This window comes from Scyliorhinus canicula, unplaced genomic scaffold, assembly GCF_902713615.1.
Source record: "Scyliorhinus canicula unplaced genomic scaffold, sScyCan1.1, whole genome shotgun sequence".
Classification (NCBI taxonomy): Eukaryota; Metazoa; Chordata; class Chondrichthyes; order Carcharhiniformes; family Scyliorhinidae; genus Scyliorhinus; species Scyliorhinus canicula.
Window position 1 is genome coordinate 610,138 of NW_024056013.1, and position 4,995 is coordinate 615,132.

The 4,995-nt window shown below is 46.9% G+C and overlaps 1 non-coding gene and 1 gene segment (V, D, J or C); one reads left to right on the forward strand and one right to left on the reverse strand.

Annotated features, from left to right (window-relative positions):
* The first annotated feature begins 434 nt into the window (after nt 1-434).
* Nucleotides 435-507, forward strand: trnav-uac. Its single transcript has one exon. It is a non-coding gene; the product is annotated as a tRNA-Val (tRNA).
* A 2,566-nt stretch (nt 508-3,073) lies between these two features.
* Nucleotides 3,074-3,546, reverse strand: LOC119961531. The segment is given in 2 exon segments: nt 3,074-3,390; nt 3,501-3,546. Coding segments are annotated over 2 exon segments (363 nt in total).
* Nucleotides 3,547-4,995: the final 1,449 nt, after the last annotated feature.

Below are 4,995 nucleotides of genomic sequence, written 5' to 3' on the forward strand. Positions count from 1 at the left end.
AACGTTCTGTTTACATCACATGTGACTCTGTCTCAGTTATTACTCTAATAGATAGGTAGATTCTACTAAAGTCAATCATGCTTTAGTTAACGCTGCACCTGTCTATGTCCCTGTTTATATAACACTCGGCCCCTGCCTCTGTTATCTTGTATGTACGATATTCCATCTATTTCTGCATCAGGGCCATGTCTCAGTTTGTATCAGTCACTACTCTGCTAGACCAAACCAGTTTAGAATGCACGAGACCCAGACCTGTTATGCTATCGGCGGAACGGTGGCACAGTGGTAAGCCCTGTTGTCTCAAAGCGCCAGGGTTCATTTCCTGACTGCCTGTTTGGAATTTGCACTTTCTCCCTTTTGTCAGAGTGTGTTTCCTTCCATAGTTCACAAGATGATGCAGGTTAGGTGGATTGGCCATTCTGTATGGCCAGGCTGTTTCTGTAGTGTAGTGGTTATCACATTCGCTTTACACGCGAATGGTCTCCGGTTCGACACCGGGCAGAAACATCTGGTGCTTCCAGTTTAGTCTGTAGCTAAATATTACCTCGATCTCGTAACTGGTCTTCGTCATCGAGGATTGTAAAAGGCTGAAACTGCTGTGGGCCAGTGGCGCAATGGACCACGCGTCTGACTACGAAGCAGGAGATTTCAGGTTCGACTCCTGGGCTGGCTCGCAGTTCCTATTTTGGCGTCCCCTTTACTTCAGTGGGTTGGACAGCTGGTTCTTGATGCAGAGCAAAGTGAGCAGCGCAACATCAATTCTCGTATCAGCTGTGGTTACTCAGAGGGAAGCACGGTAGCATTGTGGATAGCACAATTGCTTCACAGCTCCAGGGTCCCAGGTTCGATTCCCGGCTGGGTCACTGTCTGTACGGAGTCTGCACATCCTCCCCGTGTGTGCGTGGGTTTCCTCCGGGTGCTCCGGTTTCCTCCCACAGTCAGTTAGGTGGATTGGCCTGATAAGTTGCCCTTCGTGTCCAAAATTGCCCTGAGTGTGGGTTATGGGGATAGGTAGAACATAGAACAGTACAGCACAGAACAGGCCCTTCGACCCTCGATGTTGTGCCGAGCAATGATCACCCTACTCAAACCCACGTATCCACCCAAAACCATACAACCCCCCTTAACCTTACTTTTTTTTTTAGGACACTACGGGCAATTTTAGCATGATGGCCAATCCACCTAACCCACACATCTTTGGACTGTGGGAGGAAACGGAGCACCCGGAAGAAAACCCACGCACACACGGGGAGGACGTGCAGACTCCACACAGACAGTGACCCAGCCGGGAATCGAACCTGGGACCCTGGAGCTGTGAAGCATTTATGCTAAGCACTATGCTACCGTGCTACCAAGGTGTTGACTGGGGAGGGTGCTCTTTCAAGAGCGGTGCAGACTCGATGGGCCGCGTGGCCTCCTTCTGCACTGTAAATTTTATGATAATCTATGATGTTCATCTATGATGCGCTGATCATGTTGCAAGGGTGGGGGATTGGGCAGTGTGATCTTTCCGAGGTCAGTGCAGACCTATGGGCCAAATGGCCTTCTACCCTGCAGGGATTCTATATTTGACCCTGAATCTGCTATTATTTTCGAGATCTGATCACGTTTATTAATGCACTTCTGTGATGCTTCTGTTTGAATTGTGGGCGCAATTATTCCACATGTCTTTGAGATGGAAACAATAAGGTTTTGGACAAAGAATCGGTATTCTGGCAATAACCCGAAACGGGTGTTATAGTGTATACAGTGTATGCTATGCAGCATTTGGTACCCATTTTCAGTGCAGTTAGCAGAATTAGATTTCAGATATCACTTCTTCTTTGCTAGTGCACAAGGCAGATTTCTACCCCCAGAGAACTGTATGAGTAGGAGGATGCAGAGTATTCTATGCAGAGTTCCCATGTGGTTGTAATTCTCGGAGGGTCTCGGGTATGGAAGGATGCTGTTGAAGATGTCTTGGCGAGTTGCTGCAGTGCATCCCGTCGATGTTACACAATGCAGCTACTGTGTAGCCGCTGTGAAGGAATACATGATGCTTTACGGTCCTTTTCATAGATAGAATTCACAGCGCAGAAGGCGCTGTGAAGCAACTGTGCTAACCACTGTGCTGCCGTGTTGGCACATGGACTGGGTAGGTTGGTTGTCCACATGTTAAAGGAGTATGAACGGATGCCCAGGGACAGAAAGAAGGGAGATTGCCTGTGACATGGATACAGATTTGCAGATTGTCCTGAGTCGGCAGGGGAAATTGGACTGGTTGAAGGAAATGGGAAGACGGGGAAAGGACGATAAATAATTGGGCAAAATAATTTGGAAAAGAAACTGAAAAAACGGTGAGATAAAAGAATCAAACTACAATTTAATATTTAAAAAAACGATAGGAGACGAGAATTCTAATGATTGAATGAAAGGGATATTACATCAATGTCACTGTGTAGAGGGGTGCTGGTTCCCTCAGTGCATCAGCTCAGCGACTGGCTGCATTCAACGCTTAGGGAGTAGCCTTGGAATCAATCTGCAGTAGCAGACGTCTCACACAGTAGCAGAGAGGAATCATTCAGGAGGCTGCCACCCCCACCCCTTCCCCATCCACACACATGCCACCATCACCACCTGGGATACTGACGACACCCCTTTGTCTTTTCTACCCTTCGCCAACGGGCTCTGAGAGACACAGAGCGAGTACTAGTAGATCGGCTTCTCTAAATTGAGCAGATACATGTTTGACTGAGAGTTTGCCGCTGGACCGGGGGAATGTGGAGCTCACCACGACCGGCCTCACAGCGCAGCAGATTACACGGTGTGCGGGTTAGAAAGGGCCTATTCAATTATGTTTCTCTGCTATGTCTGCTGGTCGGATTGGATTCATCAGTTTGTTTTCTCAGCCCATGCTGGATACAATTAGATGACAGTTTGATGGGAGTTGATGCGGTTTCCTCTCCCGTGTGTGACTGAGTGGCTGACAGCTCCGCTGCTCATTGTGGCTGCAGCTGCCCGCGAGCCTCCACATGCTTCAACAGACTGCAGTTTCCACCTACAGTTTTTTGTACAGGGATGCTGCTGCTTTTGATCACTGTGTGTCCCAGAAAGCGCAGTAATACACGGCAGTGTCAGTCAGCTTCAGCCTCGATATACTTAAACTGATGAATTTCTTCGAGGTCTGGAGATCCACAGAGAAACGATCTTCAGCAAAATCTGCTTTATATTCATCATCATCAGAATCTTTGCTGATTATATATGTGGGCTGTGTGTCTGGGTGCTGTCGGTACCAGAGTAAGCTATAGCTGTTCGATGCAGTATCATAGGTACAGTTTAAAGTCACCCTTCCTCCTTCTGTCTCAACGTCCGAGGAAAACGGCTGAGTGACAGAATCTCCGTGACTCAGATCTGAAAGAAAATCAAAACCGATCAGATATGATAATCGGCTGTTCAAATTTTATTTCATACCATGCTGAAGACACGATGGAAACCATGAAAGATGTTAGTTCCAAAATTACCTGTTAGAAGAGCTCCCCACAGAAGCCAGATGCTGAGTGTCCGCATTGTTGCTGTGCGCTCTGTGAAACGGGAGTTGGATAATTGAAGACAGCCGATCTGATCCCCGCCCTGAATAATCTGCTGCCTTGTCTCCGGATGTTCTCATCTACTTCCTTCTGTCGCCAATGAACCGGGAAGGTGGTTAGCTGTCCTTCCGTGTCTAGGTTTACGGTCTAGGTGTACGGATCAAACATATGCCGACTTAGTGTGACCCGGAAGCAGAGGCATTTTCCTGTTTTTATTGCCTTTTTTCAGAATTCCATTCACGTTATTATTCGGATAGTAGTAACAGTTACTCCAGTCAGATCACACTCACGGTTCAGTTGGCAACTTTATTTTCTCCTTCAATGTTTTTAAACACCGCTGTCAGGAATCAGGCATATTTACAGGTGAATCTTCGTATCATAGAATCCATACAGTGCAGAAGGAGACCATTCGTCCCATCAATTCTGGACCCTCTGAAAGAGAACTTCACCCAACAAGGTAATGTGGGTCATTTTGAGCGGTCACATCGATGTAATTTAGGGCGCCTGCTCAAGGAATAGCCGGATATTGTCTCATGACAGTATTTATGTGACCATACTGGGCCAACATTTATTGCCATTATCAGTTATGTGTCAAACACATTCCTGTGGGAGAGCAGGTAAGGATGACAGATTTCCTTCTCTAAAGGGAATTAGTGACAACGGTTAGTGGTTGTCATTATACATTTCTATCCCAGATTTTTATTGAATATAAATTTCACCAGCTGCCGTGGTGGAATTCAATTCACCACGTCCTCCCCTCATAAAGAACAGAGACATATTTCCAAGTCAGGATGCTGTGCGACCTAAAGGCAGACCTCCACATGGCAATCTTCACATGTGTATGTTGCCCTTGTCTTTCGAGCTGGTAGAGTTGGCAGCTTTTGAAGGTATTAACAAAGGTGTCTTTGTAATTTGCTGCTGTGAATCTTGCAGATGGCGCGCCCTGCTGCCAATCGCACTGGTGGGTGCTGTGAGTAAATGTTTCAGATGATGGATGAAGCGCAAATCAATGAATCTGTTTTATCTTAGATGGTGTGAAGCTACTTGAGTATTATTGAAATGGCGCTATTCTAGGCAAGCGGCAAGGGCTAATCGCTGGCTTTGAAAGCAGACCAAGGCAAGCCAGCAGCACGGTTCGATTCCCGTAACAGCCTCCCCGAACAGGCGCCGGAATGTGGCGACTAGAGGCTTTTCACAGTAACTTCATTTTGAAGCCTACTCGTGACAATAAGCGATTTTCATTTCATTTCATTTCAAGTGGGAGAATTCAATCACACGACTGGTGTGTTTCCTATCGGTGTTGGGCAGGCTTTGGGAGTTTGGAGACGAGTTCCTCGCTCCAAAATGCGCATTGTTTTGCCTGCTGTTCTAACGCCGTATTTATGTGATGGATCCAGTTAATGTTTCTGGTCAATGGCAACCTCCAGGG